General features: G+C 43.1%; 1 protein-coding gene across 1 annotated transcript; it reads left to right on the top strand.

Annotated features, from left to right (window-relative positions):
- Positions 1-6217: 6217 nt before the first annotated feature.
- On the top strand, positions 6218-7750 carry LOC104612386 (NAD(P)-binding Rossmann-fold superfamily protein). Its single transcript, XM_010279782.3, has 4 exons — positions 6218-6496; positions 6570-6946; positions 7090-7448; positions 7557-7750. The coding sequence occupies exons 1-4, from the start codon at positions 6374-6376 to the stop codon at positions 7577-7579; spliced, it is 882 nt and encodes a 293-aa protein (XP_010278084.1). The 5' UTR covers positions 6218-6373; the 3' UTR covers positions 7580-7750.
- The last annotated feature ends 13022 nt before the right edge of the window (positions 7751-20772 follow it).

Below are 20772 nucleotides of genomic sequence, written 5' to 3'. Positions count from 1 at the left end.
GGCGGCGCGTGCTGCTGTGCGGCGCTGCCGGGCGGTACGTGTTGCGTGCTGCCGGCCGGTGCGTGCTGCGTGCTGTGCACTATCGGGCGGCGCGTGCTGCTGTGCAGCACCGCCAGGCCGTACCTACTGCTGTGCGTACTGCTGCCCATGACTACACCGCAGTGCACTGCCGGTTGGTGTGTCCATAACATTGTCAAATAAATAAATAAATAAATATAGCAGCAATGACTTCTTGAAAAACACTTCATCTACATATGACGCTGCAATTAATAGCAGGAATCAAGCATGAACCAAGATTCAAAACATCCATACACCCCCATATGCCGAAATGTGCTCATTGATGTGTTTTTTTTTTTTAATTTTCTTTTAATCTTTTGGATAAATTACAAATTTACAAAGACCCATACAATGGTGTCAGCGAGAAAGACCGCTGTATTTCTTTATTTTTTTTTATTTTTTATTTTTTTGCGATAAAGATTCCCCTAAATTGCTAAAATACTCATATGAAATTTTTGTAGTTTGTTCTTATTGTCCTTTTGTCTTAAATTGTAATTCGTAAATGTATAAGCAAACATGCAAATCTTAAATGCAAACCTGTAAATAGGGGTGATCATTTCAGTTCGGCTTGGAAATTTTAGGTTTGGGCCTGAGTTTTGTGTTCAGGCCCGGCCCGGGTCCGGGCCTATACTAGGCCTGCAAATTTTAAGATCGAGCTTGTGCTTAATACTTCAAACCTAACACGTATATATTTAAATTTACACATTTTATGTATAATATATACTTGTTATTTTACATTAGATTATATATTTTATGTATATGTATAATTTATATTATATGTAATATTTTATATTATATAATGTATAAAATAAGTTTATATGCATGTTATATCATTTAATATAAAATATTGTAGATATGTAATATTTTATATATGAAAAATATTGGTTCAAAATCAGGTCCAGGCTGGGCCGGGCCTGGGCCCATGATCACCCCTACCTGCAAATCTGCAAATCGTAAATCAAACGCCATAAATTGCATCTCTCATTCTTATGAAATCGTAAATCTTCGTCCTTTTGTATTTTGTATTCCTGTCATAGATTACGATCTGCAAAAAGAAGAGCACCAGCATTCTCCTCTGCAATTTCGCATCTCCATTGACAATAATCCCATCCAATTTAATCAATTGAGTCATCAACAGTTGGGTCAGATTCAACACATCATTATCAGCTACTTTCCTACCTCTAGATATTACAGATCGAAAGGGTCGATACCTATCAATTGAAGAGATGCATCTCCATCGGCAATAGTTCCTTCCAATTTAATCAATTGACGAGATGCATTTTGCTTGTGCAAGTTGATTAAGTTAATAATTTACAACCAAAAAAAAAAACAAATAGAAAACACCCGAATCAAAATCAAAGAAGAAACTAGTTTTTTCACCTGGTTTCTCGTCACTCACTCTCCCTCAAAATCACTTAGAAAGAAGAGAGATCAGCCTCAATGTCTCCTGTTCCCATGAAAGAATGGGAACTGACCTTCTCAGACGAAGATGTAGGAATGTACAAATCATTAAACCCCTCCTCGTTCTTGCCCGATTTGTACTCCCCCGCCTCCGGCGCACTCACCGCTTCCGGCAACCTCGCCTCTCCTTCCAAATACCTTACCACCTGTCTCATTGTCAGACGTGACGCAGGATCACTGCTGGAGAACATCAACCCTAACTTGAGCACCATCACAACCTCGGCTTCGTCATAAACCCCATTCAACCTTGGGTTTACCATTTCCAAGATGCCCCCTTCTGTCCATGGCACTTCGACTGTTAGAATCTGGACTGGTTCTCCGGTCATACCCATTTGAAGCTGGGATCACCCTTAATATAGGAAGTCAACGAAGACGAGCTTGGACTCGCCGTGATGGAGGAGGACGGAGATGGTCCGAGCATCTAAGCGGGTATTGATGGTGTGAGGATGGCGCTGGCTATGGCCTATGGGGACGGCGAAGTAGAGCTCGTACATGGCTGAGAGATTTGGAGCTACGATAGATATCACGTCTCCTCTCTCTCTTGATGCCGAGCGAAGTGAGGGCTGAAGCGAGTTGCAGCCTTGCAGGCACCGGCAACGGGTCTCAGACAACAGTGTAAGGCAAAGCATAATTAAAAGGGTAATTTGGGGATTTAAAATTATCCTCTAACAATATTAAAATTTTAAAATATTTAATATTTCATATATTGGTATAGGGCCGATATGATACCGTATGTTCTAATATGTGACGAAATTTTAAACATTGGCAAGGACCCTAAATTACTTTTGTTAAGCACAGAAAACTAATTGATTACACGCAATTTTGCTCAAACCAGTATTTGAGTCGTCTGCAACACAATAAATCAATCTTCCCAAAAGCCACAACTGCAGAATTAGATAAATTTACAAGAAAATATTGGTGGGGAGATACAATTGGAAGAACCTACACACTATTTCGTGGGACAAGATATGCAGGCACAAACAATATAGAGGACTAGAAGGCTATGTTTGGGAAGCAAATCTGGCGGTTATTGAGTGACAGCAAGAGCATTTGGTGTAAACAAATAAAAGCCAAATATTTTCCACATACATCTTTATTTGCAGCTCCCAAAATCAAGAACAGTTCATTCTGGTGGAAACAAGTGCACTCCATGCTGCCACAGTTAAGGACAAATCTGCTACGGGCAGTCAAAGATGGCCGAGACATCCAAGCCATCACGGATCCATGGATACCCTCCAAGCCTAAACCCCTTGATACCTGAATCACACGTTAAGAACATGAAAGTTTCTTGGGACACTACCAAACTAAATACCCTTTTCCAAGAACCAATGATCTCTCAAATTTTATCAATTATCCCTGATACAAGCCAACAAGCAGACAAAGTGATCTGGAAGAAGAACAGGTCGGGTACATATTGGGTTAAGTCTGCCTATCAATACTTCTCCACATTTGAAAGCTCCAGTTCAGGTCCCCACTATAACTGGAAGCTCAAAATCCCATATAGATTCCAGGTTTTCTTATGGAAACTTGTTTGGGATGGTGTGCCCACCAAATGAAAGTGATCATGGCTGGAAGGAGAAGACCGAATATGTTGCTTCTGCAAAGTTAGAGAGGAGACAACCTTCCACCTCTTCTTCCAATGTGTCTTCACAAGAGCAGTCTGGTGTGAAGCTCAAATCGGGCTGAACCTAGACACAATATCAGAGAATCAGCCCCATACCATTATCACTGAATGGTTCACAAGAATAAAATCACTATTTGTATCTTAGCAGATTTAGTATCATATGTTATTTCATTTGGAAAGTAAGGAATGATTATGTTTTCAAAAATAGGCGACCAGATCCACGTCAGGTCATCCAGATGGCATCCCAGTATCCCATAACACACATCATTGAGCATAGGCTAAGTCCCCACACCCTCCCACCATCACAGGTCATGCCAACCTTACATGTTGATGGTTCATTTGATCCTACTACAGGTCATGCAGGACGAGGGTTCGTCATCCAACATGTGCAACGTCAACTCTACATTGCAGAAGGGAAGCCTTGCTGGACCATCAACAGCTATGATGCCAAAACAAGAGCTCTCTTAGAAGGATTGCAAGCAGCACAGTTTCGTGGCATTACCGGTCTTTTGGTCTTTTCTGATAGTACAGCCTTAATAGAGTTCGCAACTGCAGATAAGCCGAACCAATGGTCTCACCATCTCCATCGAAGCTATCTGCAAAGACTGATCTCCTCTTTTGAATATATTAAGTTTGTACATATAAGTAGGAACAACAACCAAGTGTAACTAACTCTCTAGTCTCTACATGTATCACTCAATTAATTAATACAAAGCTGCTTTTTTTTGCAAAAAAGAAAAAACAGAATAAATCAAACCCTAAATCTTAGGTCCTGTTCGTTTTTTTTTTTTCTTTTGAGATTTTTGAGAGGGAGAAAGTTGGTCAATGGGATTTTGGTTCCTATTGACCAAGATATACATGTTCTTTTTTCAGATTTATGATTCATGAAAAATTTAGTCTCTAAGTATCACTTACTCAATGGATAAATAACTTTTTTAAATGAAGAAAAGTTGTCAATACTTGAATGAGAGAAAATTCTCTTTTAATAATGGGTTTTCCTTTTCCATCAAACCACACATAGCGTTTATACTTAAAACAGAGAGGGATTCGAAGATTGATGGTTGCCGTTGTGTGCATCACATTATTTACTATTGTTAATTTTCTTTTCATTTTGTTTTATTTTTGCAATTCTTCAATACATTCATGACTAAAGATAGTGGATAGGAGCGGAATCCTTTGGTGGTATCCTCTTTTGCTTCACTTATGATTTAAACAGGTCAGCTGAACTCTGACCTCTTAGCTAATGGTTTTAAGTTCGCCTAATATTTGATTTTTTTCTTTCTTTTCTTTTTTTTTCTTTGTTTTTGGTTTTGTGGGCGACACTTCTTCATTACAGTAGAGATTCAACGATTCAACTGCCGTATCGTGAGAAAGAGAGAGGTAAAAATTTGTACAAATCAACTCAAATAAGGGTAATTTAGGGTTTTCCAAAAGATTAGGGGTATTCATTAATGGGCCTAAAAAAGCGTTGTACTTTCCAGGCCACTGGGCCTATCATGGTCACTTTGAAATATGTGGCGGTTTGGAATTCACCACGTCACACAAAACATCTGTGTTGTAGTTATCTCGAATGTATTTCAAAGTTTTTTTTTTTATTTTTTATTTGGGGTATATCTGTATATATTTTGTATTGTGGTTATTTGATGTGCTCCAAAAACTTTGAGATTGATTTGGAGTACACACTTTATTATTAAAATATTTTAAATTATTGTTTGATGAATGTTTAAGGTGTGGTGGGTTATGTTATGTAATATAAGATTTTTATGTGATTTAAAATGTTGGGATATATTCAGTTTCAGAACCCACCATCTTAATTCAGTTTAGAACATGCTACAACATAAAAGAATGCCTTTCTCTGTGGAATCAAACGAAATGAGTCACAGTCATAAAGGTTATATAATATCTCATAATTGGTGAAAATTTTTAGAACTTGACACAAGTTTTATACTTATATAAAAGGTTACATTAAACCATTTTTGTCTCTGGCGCACGGATCAACAGTTTGATTGTCCGGGTCAAGCAAGTTATATATATGTATTATATCAATAAAATAATATATAATTATATTTTATATGTAATATATGTGTGCATATATAAATATTATTTCATGTGTAATTTATATTTTTATTTATACAAAACGTTAAAAAAATGAGGTTTGAAGCCAAAAAGGAATTTTTTTTTTTTTTTTTGCAAAAAAATGGAAGAGAAAGGTATTAAGATGCATATATAGATCTCATAAAGTTACTAAATTGATATTAAAATGATCCCAATTAAATTAATTGTTTGTAGAAAAGCTATGACAGAAAAATAGCTAAATGGGGTTATTGAATCTTTGAATGAGTATTTTATCAAAGTAAAGGTGAACCATTTTCAGTTTGATTTCCAGCAATAGGGTCTGGAATTGGACTATTTCAATTTCTATTAGCGAAATCAGAATCGTAGGCTCAGTTTGGAAGTAGTTATACAAATGTAAATATGTAGAGTGCAAAAGTATGTATTTTACATTATTTTGTATATATTTATATTTTATATATTTATATTTATACTCCTTCCAAACTGAGTCTCGGCATTCCCCATTTGGGGGAAATTCTAATTCCAGCTTATTTCAATTACCATTGACATAAAAATATACCATTTTGATTATGATGGATTTTGATTCCGATATTCCGATTATAAAACAAACGGACCCTAATTTTTTAAAAACTAATTAACTAATTAATATACGAAAAACTTGGGAACTAATTCACAGGCAAAGCTACAACAGTCGACAATGGCTAAATCTTACTAAAATACACAAAAACAACTTGAAACTAATCTGCGGTTACTGTGACCAGATTAAACGGTGCTGTCCAAGAGGCTTCCTTGATTCGATCGGCCATTGATTTTTAAGCCACCTCTGGTGCAGGGTCTCTGGTCTTGAGGCCTACAACATTCCGTTTTCTCGTTCAATGACGCATCCATCGCATGCGACTCAAATGACACGTAGGTCCATGCACCATGCATTCGACATGTGGATCGAGATGTGTCATGCACACTGTTAATTATATAAGAAATCAAACTGTCAGCCCTGCCTGAGAACTGTAATCTAATCTTTTGTTTCTGCGACTTTTCTTCTTCATCCATCCAGAGTGTCTTTAGCCAGTTTGGTTGGTCGGAAATCGAAAAACCGATTTTCCGGCGTTGGGTATATCATTTCCGGTATCTCAACAAGCCACCAAAGCCTTCGGTAAAATGGCGTCCGGCGGCCAGCAATTCCCACCCCAGAGGCAAGAGACACAGCCAGGGAAAGAGCACATCATGAACCCTACCCCCCATGCCGCAAGCTGTGAATACAAGCCCGCCAACAAGCTCCATGTATTAATATTCTCTCTCTCTCTCTCTCTCTCTAGATCTCTAGATCTCTTACTGATAATGTGGAATTTGATAGGGGAAGGTGGCGCTGGTGACGGGTGGAGACTCGGGCATAGGGAGGGCGGTCTGCTACTGCTTCGCGAGGGAGGGTGCGACGGTGGCCTTCACCTACGTGAAGGGGCAAGAGGACAAGGACGCTCAGGACACCCTACAGATGATAACAAAGGCCAAGACCGGAGAGGTGAAGGACCCCATCGCCATAGCCGCAGACCTCGGCTTCGACGAGAACTGCAAGCGAGTCGTAGACAGGGTGGTGAACGCCTTCGGGAGGATCGACATACTGGTCAACAATGCCGCCGAGCAGTACGAGGCGGGATCCGTCGAGGAGATCGATGAGCAGCGCCTCGAGAGGGTGTTTAGGACCAACATCTTCTCTTACTTCTTTATGACCAGGTAACTAATTAAAGGCTAGAAAAAATATCCATTAACACTAACTACTACAGAACCTGAAACTCGCTCCATTAATTATTGCCTAAGTATCCGGCCGGCCACGTTGCGGTCTGGAACTTGAAATGACGATCAATGGATGATGGTAGGCATTGCCTGAAACACATGAAGGAAGGAAGCAGCATCATCAACACCACGTCGGTGAATGCGTACAAGGGTCACGCTAAGCTGCTGGACTATACAGCGACCAAGGGAGCAATCGTGGCTTTCACCAGGGGTCTGGCGTTGCAGCTGGTGCAGAAGGGGATCCGTGTGAATGGGGTTGCACCAGGCCCGGTTTGGACTCCGCTGATACCGGCGTCGTTCACGGAGGAGGAGTGCTCCAAGTTTGGGTCGGAGGTGCCCATGGGTAGGGCTGGTCAGCCTCATGAGATTGCACCGGCTTATGTGTTCCTCGCCTCTCCGACCTGTTCTTCTTACATCACCGGCCAGGTTCTCCACCCCAATGGTGAGTTCTTATAACTGTTAACTAATTAATTTGTTGGGGGTCTGAATTGATTTGTTGCAGAGATCGATCCAGATCACCCCTGATGCTCTCTGTTTAATTGTTTTGTAGGTGGAACGGTGGTGAATGGTTGATCGATGCATGGTAGCCAGCAGTTTGTATAGGGACACGGTCTGGTTTTAGAGATGATGCTCTCAAGCATGTTGATATAATATAATAAAGCTAAGAGAGCATGTATGTTGTGTAGTGATCAATGGAGGATCGATCCCTGTGAATAAAATAATATCGTTTCATACTCTCTCAAATTGAGTTGATTAGCCTTCAAAAGAAATTGAGTTGATTAAGCTAGAATTTGTTATTTTCTGCGTTTGAATCCGGTGATTAATTAGAAGCAGTTTTCATGTCATACGTACGTAGAAATCCTCTTGATGTAAGGGAACAGATGTAAGATGTTGAAAGTTTTAAGTGGAACCAACATAAATTTGTTTTAGTCCCCAAGAGGTGAGACTACTTGAGAAAATAGAAAGTGTTCATCGTGTAAGAATATAGGCTCGAATTGGGGTTTCAAACAAATAGTAAACATATATGATTGGATACCCCTGTTCTGAAGTTGTTTTTCGTGAGATGTAAGACCGTTAATATATAGTGTGATCAAGAGATGGAGATAGAAAGATATCTAGACTCCAGGTTCTCATTGTGTTTTTATAGAATTTGATTGTCTAATAGAATCAAACAGGTTTATAGAATTCGGTTCTAATTCCTGAGGGTGGGGGAATGCAGAAATTTGGCCTCTGATAAATCAGAAAGAATAGATAAAAGGTTGTTCTTGAGATACACTTACTGTCTGCAGATTAGTAAGGCTGCATTGCGTTTGGTTGTGATGAAAATGCAAAAAATGTATGATGTTTGTTACATGGGTGTTTTGAGACGGTAGGAGAGAATTTGATTATCAGAAGAGCTTGCTGAGTTGGTTTTACTTTACTAAATTCGACCAAGGTTTCAGAAATCAGGTGTTATATTTCACAGTAGGAAAGAGTAGGTTCAAACTTACCTTGTGAGTTGTGACAACGGATGTCACTCTGTCCAAATGTAGGAGAGAATGAAATCTCCATGTTTAGAGTTACCTTATGACGCCTCTGTAAACTGACGTCTTCTGTCCAAATGTATCTTCAGAGAATGAAATCTCAAATCTCCATGTTTAGACTTACCTTATGACTCCTCTGTAAACTCCTGACCTCTGTCCAAATGTATAAATCTCCATGTTTAGACTTACCTTATGACCCCTCTGTAAACTCCTGTCCTCTGTCCAAATGTATCCTCATGGTAAGAGAATGAAATCTCAAATCTCCATCTTTAGACTTACCTTATGACTCTGCAAACAATTTTTATATAAAAACTTTTGGAGTACAGTCCAAAAATTTTTATATAATAATACAACATACAAGGTTTTGCACTCATTTCTATTTCTTCCAAACTTGGTTGTGATGTTGTGACACAAATGCAAATGCAAATATATACTTTGTATAAATACCCTCTTTCCGGTTCAAGAATGCACAGTAGGTATAGAAGACATTAAATGCTCCAATTACCGACACTTTACTACCTTGAACTTCTGGTCGAACGCACCAAGCTATAAGTCTGTTTATATCGATTATCGGAAGACATAAACATTAAATGCTCTTCACAATACAAAGATATCAGAAAAAACATTTTCCCCGGTTCGATATTTGTATCACAAAGACCTTAGGGTCCGTTTGGTGCGTCTTTCATCTTTCGGCTGTTTATAAGCTGGAAAGGTCGAAAATCAGTCTATTTTCGTTTGGCACTTGGAAGATCTATCCGCCAAAAGATGGGATGTTGAAAAAATACGAAAAGCCCATTTTAGGCTGATTTTGGAAAGCTCCAAATGAAGCTTTTTATATCTTTAGTGTTTTAATCTCGTGCGGAAGGACTTGAAGTGATACATGGAAAGATGTGCGTCTGCTAAATTGTTTTCGGGTTGTCTAGATCTTATATCAAAAGCTCAATATGTCTTTTGACTATCAGAGTTACAAGAAGATTTTCTCAAAAAGACTAACCAAAAGGCCGTTAATTAGCGAGAGAAATTAAGGACAAGGGGTCCAGAAGCTGAAAAGCAATCGACTTTTTCCTATGTAGATCTCACATAAGTTGCGACAGAGCCTCACCTAAATCAAAATTAATGTTCTCTCCATCCATGGAAGACGTAGAAGCTTATGGTATACAAGATGGGGGTGGTCATTCTAAGCCTGTTCCAACCCAGCTTACAGTTTTCCGGGCCTGGGCCCAAGTTTTGTAAACAAGCCCAATCAGGGCTAACGGTACGCATTATATGAATTATATATTGTATATCAATATCATAGATAATATGATGTGATGTTTTAATTGAAGAAACTAAAGGAATTAAATGTAAAATTGGATTTATGGTGAAGATGTTTTAAAATAAGTAGGAGTGAACAGAATATGTGAAATGTATATTTAATAATAGTAATAATAATAGGAGTGAAAACTAGGGTAATTAGAAACCAGGAAATACTTCAATGTGACATCTTTTGTAAGCTTGATTCAACTATTCACGACAAGAAAGAGATTGAGGATGATGTTGCACGTAGAATTAATTAGAGTAGGATTGGTCAAAATGGTGGGGTACATCATGAGTCCTATGTGAGGGGAGAATACAATTTGGATTGAAGGGAAAATTTTATATCACTGTTACAAGGACAGAAATGTTGTATAGAACTGTTGGGTAGTCAAGAAAATACATTTTAGCAAAAATGTGAAAAATGTGAATGTTGAGATGGATGAATGGAAAAATTAGAAAGATTTTTGTAAGAAATGAACTTATTTTAAGCAATGCTTTCAATCTGCCGTTGACTTGGTCAGTCAAATTATTCAATTTGTCATATAGTCAGGATTTCGGGTTTGGTTCAGTCAAGACTCATCAAATGGCCAAAAACTGTTGACTTGGTCAAGAACTATTTGACCGGGCTAGTTTGACTGTTGACCCATTTAACTCAGTGATCGGGTCACGGGTTTCATATTGAATTAATGTTTTTGAATCGTCGTTAATCCAAACGGTTAGATTGTTCAGCCCGGAAACTGTCCAAGCAATCGGTTCCGTTCCACCCCTAACCCATTCCTAGGCCAAAAACCGTTGACCCGGGTGGTTGAACTGTTGACTCGTTTGACCTGGACAATGGTTCGCAATATAAAGTTGCAGAAGAAAAACACACAAACTTAAATCTAAGTTTGTGTCTTAGATCTGAGGAAGAAGAAGAAGAAGAAGAAGAAGAATATCACAGATGTTATAGAGAATCTCAGATCCGAGATCCGAGAACTTAGATCTGTGTCTGTTGCCGTCGCCATTATCGTCACCAGTGAGCATCGAACCATCCTCGTCCTCTTCCTTCTTCTTCCCTCCTTCCCTCCTTCTTCTCTCATTCCTTTCCTTTCTCTTCTTTCTTTTTTTTTCTTTCTCAACCGATAACATCTCTTCTCCAGTTTTCCTTTATCAAATCTCATATAAAATATTTGCCCTAATATGCAAACCATTCGAACCGTTCGACCCAGACGGTCGAACCACTGACCCGGAAACCGATAGCTGGAATAGTTCCGTTTCCAGGTCGGTTTTTAAAACCTTGTATTGAATACATGCAAACTTTTGGAGGCCATAACTTTGCACTCCGATGTCAGATAGGGGTGACTTTTTTTTTGGTAACTTTTCAAGATCTATGCATCCCAAGGGTCCATAGGCGCCTTGTCCCGCTATTTTCGCAAAAAAAAAACCCTTTTTTGGCCTCAAATTACAAATTTTAATATTTTTATAAATACAAATACTAAAAGCTGAATTAAAAAACATAAAATAATATATATAACATATATAAAACATATTTATATACTATTTATTGCTAATATATATATATATATATACACACACTAAATACATATATATGCTGACATGGTATGGTCTGAACTGTTTGACCCGACCGATCGAACCAACGACCTAGAGGCACAAACTGTTCAGCCTCTGGATTGGTTTTTAAAACATTGATTTCTATCAGTTGCGTAAAACCTCCATTACCTTTTAACGTTCTACCATAAATTGTTTACATGTGATATCATGACTGACCTTTTTATGATCGAAAATGCCCTACTTTTATCCTTTTTTAGGTTTGGATCCAAGTGCATGGTAATAATAATATAATATTCAATTTGAGTGCTCAATTCTTGTAATAGTCGACTGTTGGACAATAGGGACGATGAATGTTACTTTTTGTTGGTTTCTTTTAATCGATTTGAATGTGAAAGAAAAGGAAGGAAAACAAAAGGAAAAGATAATTTTATCTAAAAAAATTGAATTTCTTTAGCTCTTTCCCTAAGTCCGTTTTCTGTGCACCCATGGATGCACTGCACGAGTGAACCCACCAATGAGAGACGACCATATCGTCTGGGTGAAAATAGGCTAACGTTAACGGGCCTTTTGGCCGTTAAATGGAGTGTGTGGTTGAACCGGACACAAAACGACAAAAAACTTATTAAAACTCCTCTCAGTTCGAACCCTCCCATTTTCTCTTTTTTTCCTCCACCGAACCCCTACCCCACACACCGGCCATCGTCCATCAGTGGCGAGAGCTCCAGCGTCATGTTCTCTGACATCTTCTTCTTCTTCTTCTTCTTATACAAAAGTCTTCCTGTTTTTCTATTTTCAACAGATAGAAGGTGACCCGAACCTCAGCTCACACTAGTGCTACCCTAGCCAGTGAGAAACCCTCTGTAACCGACGTTCAATAGCATGAAGTCACCCCTCTGTAATCGACATTCAACAGATAGAAGCTTTTTTGCTTTTAAGTTGTAATTATAAGATGGATCTATGTTTTGACATCCTTGAGCTGGGACTCCCTTCTTGTAAATACATTGTGTCGTCTTTAATTGGTGTAGGTGCAAAGATATTCATGAGCCCAGAATCAACTTGTGGAACGAACAGATGCTGATTTCCACGTGCTGAGTTTCATTTTTTTTCATTTAACTTAGATTTCCCATTTGAATAAATGCTCAAAATTTGTGAAAGATATACTTGGTTGGATTCCAAACGAAAGCTAAACCATTCAAATGGCTACAAATAATTGACAAGAGCTTGGAAATAAAGCTACTTCTGGGCGTTTGGTACCCGGGTTAATCAAGGTGTCCAATTGTCCATTAACGCTAACCTTTATGAATATCAATTGGGGTGTTTTGAGTTAATAGGTTAATCCATCAAAATGTTCAAGTTTAATTTAATTGGTTAAGGCAGAAAATTCTGAAACTCTTATTTGGGCTCAAAGGATACATCCGTTTAGGAATTTGGATAGTGAGAGTAAGTACAATCATTCCATTTCCATTAATGTGTCCATTACTATTTACTAACACGCTAGGGAAAGATATTTCGGGTTTGTAAGAAGAAGAAGATGATGATGATGATGATGATGTACAGACTAGAGGCCAGACGATTTGTCCCTCGCCGCCGGTGGTTTTCAACGTTTACGGGGGCGCCGGTGTAGAGTGAAGGTGCCGATGAACTTCTCACTGTTGGAGTTGGGAGGGGACTGGGGAGTTCGAACTTGTGTTAAGAGAAAATGAAAAATTTTGTTTTATTTGCGTTCGGTTGAACCGGATGAAATCGGTGGATGGCCAAACCCACGTTACTGTTACACATTCTGCGCTCAGTCGACTTGGCCGAACATGATTGGTGCACCCATGCACAGAACGCAGACTCCTTTCCCTCACTGATCAGCTTCTAATTCCTCATCTCAACCAGAAGAGCTGCCTGACACCATCTAAATCAAATTAGATGGGAGGAATAGCGAATCTGTTGTAGTCTCTCACTAAAACAAAAAGGGAGAGGTATATATATGGCATTCCCTCAAACTAGCAAAGGTTGATTTTTACCGGGAAGCAGCTTGAGGATGGCAGGACCCTGACGGACTACAACATCGAGGAGTCTACTTTGCACCTGGTACTCCGTCTCTGTGGGGGTACGCAGATCTTTATCAAGACTCTCACCTGGTCCTCCGTCCTCTGTCTCTGTGGGGGCATTCCCCCAGACCAGCAAAGTTCCCTGTTGCAGAAGAACAAAAAAATCCCTAATATTATATATGGGAGACCAGAAGAGGAGACGGAGTCGAAAACCCAAGAAACCAGTGGCCGATACTATGGATTTCCAAATGGACAATATCGGGACTACTTCCTCAGCTGCCACTGACGACGTTTTTTTTGGTCAGCAATGTTGAAATTGCTGAGGATGACCTTGCAAGGTTGCAAAGCATGCCGATAAAGCCAAAAAGCCGATACCAGTGTCGTCGCTTCTTTGTTTAACGAGTAGAGATTTGAAAGGGAATCGATTAATCAGGCAAATCCCAGATGAGATTGGCTACTGTGTTCCTCTAACTTCTCTCTCCTGCCCTCTCTGCAAATGGGTGAAAAGAAAGAGGGGAGAGGGAGGACGATTGAGGAGTGTGGGAAAGAAGGGATTCTTCACGCAGACAGAAAACATAGATGAAGGCGGAACGGAGACAGACAGACGAATTGAAAATTTTCATTGGTTGGGTTTTATTTTAAAAATTTGAGGATGTATTATACAGTATATGTGGTGCAAGACAATAGTTCAACATTAATAATTAGGATAGTTTAAGAAATTTGTCCTAAGCTAAATTATTTTTTGTCATAGAGAGAAAAAACTGTTTACACACCAATAACAGTGATCTATATAAGCTACAGATAGTTAAAGTAATAAGAAATGATTTAAGGGTTAATAATTTATTTGGCAATGGATATGAAACTGAATAGAGAAGGATGCCTTATTAGGTTTCACGTAGCTGACCCCATAAAGTTGGGACAAGGCTCACTTGAGTTGAATTGAGTATATATATATACACACATACATATTATTGGTGCTTGGAATGGTCAAGGACAACAAAGTAATTTTGCCCCGGACTCCGAAGGGTGGCCAAAGGCATTGAGGACTCACAGAGGTCGTTGCTAAGGCCGATGTGTGTGTGCCAAGGCGGGTGGACTCCTAGTATGGTAGAAGCCGAGGGTAGGTGGCCAAAGTGCTACAAGCCAGAAATTCATCAGAGGCCCCGGGTGAGAACCCGGGGCAAAGTCTCCGACGGTCAAGTTAGTACAAAGTACGAAGGGAGAGTACCAGGGTAGGATGTTGGTAGGTAGTTCCAGAATAAAGTCCCAACAACAGTTATTGCAATAGCCCTTACGATAATAGCTATTGGTTTAGAGTTTGTAACCCCCTTACCTGGAGGGAGGTACCCTTATTTATACTCGAGCTGCTTGGAGGTAGGTGGAGATGAACGCTTGAGATGGGAGCCATACGAGGGCCTGCAACGATTTAGGCAGGATCATGCGAATGCATCGCAGTTGGCTCCGTACGATGGGGACAGGGTAACCCCTGCTGTAGTGGATCTCATTCCCTAATCTAGCGCTCGTGGGTTGGGCTTTCCAGCCTCAAATGGGCTGGGTTGGGTCACCCCACATCACTTGCCCCCACTCCCGAGGCCGAAGAGGAACATTCGGCTTCAGCTGATGGGAGTAATAATGGTGAGCGCCAGAGGGCCCGACAGTCGAGGTGTACCCTGTGGTGGCGTCCTCTTTCATGTCTCTGTTTGGTTTGTCCTTATGAGTTGGGCCGAGGCTACGAGTGGTTCGCGACACTGTTTCTTCGGGCATGTGACTCGGGAGGCGCGCTCAGTGCGGATGTTCTGGTGCCATCAAAACATGGGGGGCTGAAGGCTGCGTAGGCCGAAGACCTATGGAGCCGAAGGCTGTTTAGGCCGAAGACCTATGAAGCCCGAGGACCTGTGCGCGGGACGGCTTTCCAGTTTGATCGGTGCGCGCATCCGCGTGGCCGGGTCACATAAGCCGGTGGTCCATCGTGGGCGGACACATCAGTTCACTCGGAGCGTCGTTTCGCCTTCAGAGGGTGTGCGTTTGGGGATGTGGCGCAACTGGATCGCAAGTGTAGAGGCATTTCGTGTCCGAGCCGTCGCTAGTGCATCGTTTCGCCTTCCGAGGTTGAGCGTCACGTGGCACGCCATGATTGGGTAGTGGAGGCGGTGGCTTCTTAGCCGTTGGATCTTGAAAAATTTGGGCCATTCGTTCCTCTTTAAATAGGGCCTTTAGGGGTAGCATTCACGTCATTTGCCTCTAAGTGCCTTTACCTTCGAGTGAATTCAGTTTCCAGACTCTCCAACCTTCAACACTCTACTCTCAATCTTTCTTCCTCCACATTTCTTAGGTAACTTTAAATAATGTCTTTCTCAGATTCTGGACCTTAGTGCTATGAACTTCCGCATGAGTCGAAAGGGAGCTCTTCCCGTACCCCTTCTCCCCTTTCCCCCTTTAGTCCTACCTTTCCCCCCCTCCGGCTGGAGGTCATGGTGCTTCGGGAAAGGGTAGCCCCTGAGGGTGTCGAAGGTAGCCATCAAGGCGAGGACCCTCCCTGTGAGAGTGCTGCTTCTGCGACACTGAGGGAGGCCGAAGGGGCTTGCTCAGCCGAGGAGGACGAAACCCTAGACCATGTTCCCAGGATGAGGGCTGCCTAGGTAGTAGCTGAGATTGGTGTCCTCTGCCTGGGTTTCGAGAACTCTCTAGATAGGGACCAGGTCAAAGCTTTGGCAAGGCAGTACTTCATTCCCTCGTCCTATGGTATGAGAGTGCCTAAAGTAGGCGAGTAGTCGTGGACTCCTAAGGAGGGGGAGATCTGCGTCTACTAACATTTCCTCCAATTCGGTCTCCGATTTCCCCTTTATCCGCTGATTCCCAAACTGTTGAGGGCATATGGGATTGCTCTTAGCCATTTGGTGCCCAACGCCGTTAGTACCATAGTGACCATGCTGGTGGTGGCTCGGTTCCAAGGGGTGGAGCTGACGCTAAGGCTCTTCTGAGCGTTGCTTGTGCCAACGAGGTATTCCTCCGAGGACGGCATGTACTACCTCCAACCCCGTAAGACCAAGCCGATAGACAACCCTTCCTCCGTGCATAATTGGAAGGGAAAATTCTTCTTTCTATCATGCCCTGAGGGTTGGTCCTTCAAGTCGGGGTGGGAGAAGTTAGCCAGGCTGCGGAGAAGAGTGTTCCCATGCTCATGAGTGAGGAGAACGATGACCTCGCACAGTTGCCCGACCTAGGGATAGTCCAAGCCTAGCCCTTGGTGGAGGAGGAGGTCCCACTAGTTTTTGTGGGGCTTAGCCCTGCTCCCCTCGGTAGGAGAGATCCTGCAGTCTTTTAACACGCCCTTTTGTCCTGTTGGTGAACACGCCCTTTTAACACGCCCTTTTGTCCTGAGGTGTACTGTTGCCTGATGCCAGGGGAGGCACACCACTCCTGGAACTTGGTGTCATCAAATTGTTTCTCGTTGTTAGTGACCAACATATAGGGTAGGCCAAAGCGGCAGATGATGTTTTTCCAAAAGAAGTTTTGGATGGCTCACGCTGTGATGGTGGCCAAAGGCTCGACTTCTACCCACTTGGTGAAGTAGTCTACTGCGACAACGAGGTACTTCCTACCCCCCGTGACCGGAGGGAAGGGTCCAAGGAGGTCCATGCCCCATTTGGTAAAGGGCCATGGGTTGTTGAGGGCCGAGAAGGTGATGGCTGGCTTGTGGCATAAGTTGGTGTGTCTCTGGCATGGTTCACATCTTTGCACCAATCTAGTTGTGTCCTTGTAGAGGGTAGGCCAGAAGTAACCCTGCCTTAGAGATTTTTGGGCTAGGGCTCTCCCGCCAAGGTGGTTATCGCAGATGCCTTCGTGAATTTCTTGTAACACATAATTGCCCTCCTTCAGACGGAGACATCGGAGGTAAGGCAAGGTGAAGGATCTGCGGTACAACTTTACCTCTAGCAGGGTATAATGGGTTGCTTGTTGTATGAGTTGTTTTGCCTCATTTCTGTCTTCGGGCAGCCGTCCTTTTGACAGGAAGTTGACGATGGGTTCCATCCATGAAGGTTCGGCCTCTATGGGGAGCACTTGGACTTCTTCGATAGAGGGCCGAAGTAGCTTCTTGACGTGCACGGTCCGACCGAGGGATCCGCTCGAGGTACTCGCCAACTTGGAGAGAGCATCAACTCATGCATTCTCGGCTCGCGGGTCCTGTTGCAGGGAGAAGCGTTGAAAGTGGTAGGCTATATCTTGGACTTTGGCGAGGTACTTGGGCATGCTTTGTTCTTTGGCCTCGTACTCGCCGTTCACTTGATTTACCACTAGCTTAGAGTCACTGAAGACTTCGACATGTGAGGAGTTGAGGTCCCTAGCAAGTTGGAGACCAGCGAGGAGGGCCTCGTACTCAGCCTCATTGTTCGAGGCCTAAAAGTCGAACCTTAGCGCATACTCCAGGGCAATATCATCTGGTGTGAGGAGGATAAGGCATGCTCCGCTTCCTTTAGCATTGGAGGAACCATTGACAAAGAGCTTCCATCGAGGTTGAGCCTCATCGTCCACACGATCCCCCTCAACATTTTCTGGGGGCTGCCGAAGGGCTTGGCTGAAGGTGCACTCCACTATAAAGTCTGCCAGAGCTTGTGCTTTGATCACGGGACTCGACTGGTACTGGATGTCAAATTTTAACAACTCGATGGCCCACTTCGTCAGGCGTCCTGAGGTCTGAGGTTTGGCAAGGACGGCCTTGAGGGGCTGGTTCGTCAAGACCACTACAGCGTGGGCCTGTAAATACGGCCGGAGTTTCCTTGCCGAAATCACGAGGGCGAAACCCGACTTTTTTATCTCAGGGTACCTGGTCTCGGCATCACAGAGGACCTTGTTGGCATAATAAATCGGCTTCTGCACACCATCTTCCTTGATGAGGACTGAATTGACTGCCTCATCCTCGACCGAGAGGTATAGGTACAAGGTTCCCCTCTCGGCCGGCCGAGCGAGAAGGGGAGGCAAAGTAAGGTACGCCTTGAGCTTGTCAAAGGCGCGTTGGCACTCCTCCATCCACTGGAACTCTTTCAGCTTCTTGATGGCACGAAAGAAGGGTAGGCAGCGGTCGGCTGACTTTGACATGAAGCGATTGAGGGCTACTATTCAGCTGGTTAGTTTTTGGGTCTCCTTCACTATCTGCGGGGGTGCCATATCTAGTATAGCCTGTATCTTCTCAGAATTAGCCTCAATGCATCTCTGAGTGACGATGAAACCTAGGAATTTTCCTGATGTGACACCAAAGGCAAACTTGTTGGAGTTAAGCTTCATGTTATACTTCCGCAATGTTTCAAAGGTCTCAGCTAGGTCTGAGACGTGGATCTCAGCTCTCATGCTCTTTACTACCATGTCATCCACATAGGCTTCGATGTTCCTCCCCATCTACTCTTTGAACAATTTGTTGACAAGGCGCTAGTAGGTGGCCCCAGCATTCTTGAGGCCGAAGGGTATCACACGGTAGCAGTATGTGCCATGCTCGGTGGTAAATGACGTTTTCTCCTCATCATCTGGGTGCATCTTTATCTGATTGTATCTGGAGAAAGCATCCATGAAGCTGAGCAGCTCGTACCCTGCAGTGGCGTCAACAAGGTGGTCTAGCCTCGGCAAAGGAAAACTGTCATTGGGGCAAGCTCGGTTAAGGTCTGTGAAATCAATATAGATTCGCCATTTCCCATTAGCTTTCTTTACCATAACCACGTTTGAAAACCAGTTAAGGTAGTGTACCTCTCGGATGAAGCCGACGTCGAGTAGCTTTTCAACTTCCTCCTCTATGGCCTTTCAACGTTCTGGTGCAAAGTTCCTCTTCTTTTGTCGAACTGGCCTAGAGCTCGGGTCCACGTTCAGCCTGTATGTAATGACCAAAGGGTCATTTCTGGGCATGTTAGCGGCGGACCAAGCAAAGACGTCGGCATTGAGTTTGAGGAATCTTACCAGTTCAGATAGGCTCTCTGGGGGAAGGTTGGACCCGACGCAGACTGTTTTGTTGGGTTCATGCTCATCTAAGGGGATCGAGACAAGGTCCTCGGCCGGTTGGCTTCGGCTTGCTGGCTCCTCCCTGAGGTTGATACCCTCTAGTGGCAGATCTTCTTTATTCTTGCCCTTGAGTGTTGCCATATAGCACTGACGGGCGGCATGCTGGTCCCCACGAACGGCCCCGACGCTACGCTCGGCAGGGAACTTCAAGGCGAGGTGGTAGGAACAAATGGCTGCCCAAAGTGCGTGAAGGGTTGGCCTCCCCATTATAGCGTTATAGGGTGAGCCAATCTTCATGACTAGGAACTCTGTCATCCTTGTCACCTACTGGGGCTCTGTCCCTATTGTGACCGGTAGGGAAATCTTGCCCTCTGGTTTGACGATGCTGTCGGAGAAGCCGACTAGTGGGGCATCTACTGGTTGGAGGCGCTCCAGAGCTATCTTCATCTTTTCAAAAGCCTCATAGAAAAGGATATCGGCTAAGGATCCACTATCTACAAGGATCCTTTTGACTACGAAGTTCGCAATGATGGCCGAAACCACCAATGCGTCGTCATGGGGGACTACTACCCCCTTCAGGTCCTCGTCCGTAAAGGAGAGGGATTCTTGTTTTTGCTTCTTGGGGGTCGGCCCTTGGATGTTTAACTGCCTGGCGTAGGCTTTGCGAGCCGAAGCGGAGGCTCCACCGAAGTCGTGCCTTCCACTATGACATCGATGATGCCTGCTGCTTATTGGTGTTGCTATTGCTGTTGTTGAGAGGACGAGGCGCCAACCTCTCCTCCAACGTATTGCTTGAGGTGGCCTCGACGAATGAGAGACTCTATCTCATTTTTGAGATTGTAGCAGTCCTTAGTGTCGTGGCCCATACCTCGATGAAACTTGTAGTACTTTTTAGGATTCCCCCGACGGGGGTTTTTCCTCAACTTTTTGGGCCACTTCATAAATTTCTCCTACCCAATCTGCATCAAGATCTGCGTGCGGGTGGAGTTGAGTGGCATGTATTGATTATAAGCCAAGGCTGGGGTCGAAGGCTTTCTATTGTTGTTGTTGTTGTGGCTTTGGTCCCCGTTTTTGCTCTTCTTCTCGGGGGCTCTGTCCGGTGCTCCGTGCCCCTCTCATGGGCATCCGTGGCCAAGGTCTCTTCAATCGCAATATACTTTTGGGCCCTTTCTAGGAACTCCAGCTTCGTCTTCAGTTGGATTTTGGCCACGGAGCATTTGAGGGCAGAGCCGGGGAGGAGCTCACTGATAGCGGTGTGCATGGAGATCAGGGGATTAAGGTCGCGGACCTCAAGTTCTTCTTTCTTGAAGCGGTCAATGTACGACCACAAGCTTTCCCCTCACTTCTACTTGATAGTTATCAACGAGACGAC

This window comes from Nelumbo nucifera, chromosome 4, assembly GCF_055504915.1.
Source record: "Nelumbo nucifera cultivar China Antique chromosome 4, China Antique-T2T, whole genome shotgun sequence".
NCBI lineage: Eukaryota > Viridiplantae > Streptophyta > Magnoliopsida > Proteales > Nelumbonaceae > Nelumbo > Nelumbo nucifera.
Note: the sequence above shows the minus strand (reverse complement) of the source record. Positions and strands in the feature narration are given on the sequence as shown.